Source organism: Myotis davidii, unplaced genomic scaffold (genome assembly GCF_000327345.1).
Source record: "Myotis davidii unplaced genomic scaffold, ASM32734v1 scaffold211, whole genome shotgun sequence".
Classification (NCBI taxonomy): Eukaryota; Metazoa; Chordata; class Mammalia; order Chiroptera; family Vespertilionidae; genus Myotis; species Myotis davidii.
In genome coordinates, this window is record NW_006282523.1 from 761,496 (window position 1) to 762,316 (window position 821).

The 821-nt window shown below is 70.2% G+C and overlaps 1 protein-coding gene across 1 annotated transcript in view; it reads right to left on the reverse strand.

Annotated features, from left to right (window-relative positions):
* SLC38A10 (solute carrier family 38 member 10) overlaps nt 1-821 on the reverse strand; it is a 22,035-nt gene that overhangs the window by 12,115 nt on the left and 9,099 nt on the right. The window contains 1 exon segment of the mRNA XM_015559787.1: nt 503-685. Within this exon segment, the coding sequence (XP_015415273.1) occupies nt 503-685 (183 nt within the window).

Below are 821 nucleotides of genomic sequence, written 5' to 3' on the forward strand. Positions count from 1 at the left end.
GCGGGCTCAGCTCAGGACCCGCCCCTCGCGCCCCCGGCAGCAGCGCCACGCGCAGGAAGGAAGGAGGCGGCGCCACCCACCCCGGCGCCCCTGCACCCCGCGCTGCGGTCTCCTCGTGTGTGAGCACAGGGTCCGACGGTGACGGCTCAGGCGTCTTTTGTCCAACTGTTACCGTGCTCAGTCCCCAAGCGTGTGGAGGCCGCGGCGGACCCAGTGCCCGCCCGGCCCTCCCCCGGGTGCGCGGACCAAGCCCGCTCCCCACTGCTGCTCGGGGCGCAGCGGGGCTGGATTGGGGTACAGGCGGACGGCCCAACTCCACGTGCATCCGTCTGTCCTGTGGGTTGTGGCACTGTCTCTGCTCCCCAGAGTTGGTCTTAAGTCCCCACGGAAACGCCTCACTTTAACGAAGCTCTGGGTTCAGCCAGGAGAGTAACAGGCGAGCGCGGCCACCAGGACAGACGCAGGCGGGAAGGACCCCTCCCAGCGCGGCCGGGCGGCTCACCTGCTGCTCGAACAACAGCGTGTTCAGGGCCTGGCGGCAGGGCAGGATCATCATGGGGAAGCCCACGGCCACCGACATCATGAAGCCGGCGCGGACCATCTGGGTCACCAGGTTGGAGGGGAAGTGCATGAGCACGTTGCCCGCGATGGCCTCGGCGAAGCTCACGTAGCCGAAGAAGCCCACCTGCGGGGACAGAGCGGGAGCTGGCCGCCTCCCGAGGGGCGTGGGCGCCTCGCAGCGAGTCCCCCACCCCCCCACCAGCCGCCTGGCGGAAGGCCCCCTGAACAGGGGCAAACCCCTGCGTGCGTGTCCCTTGCGC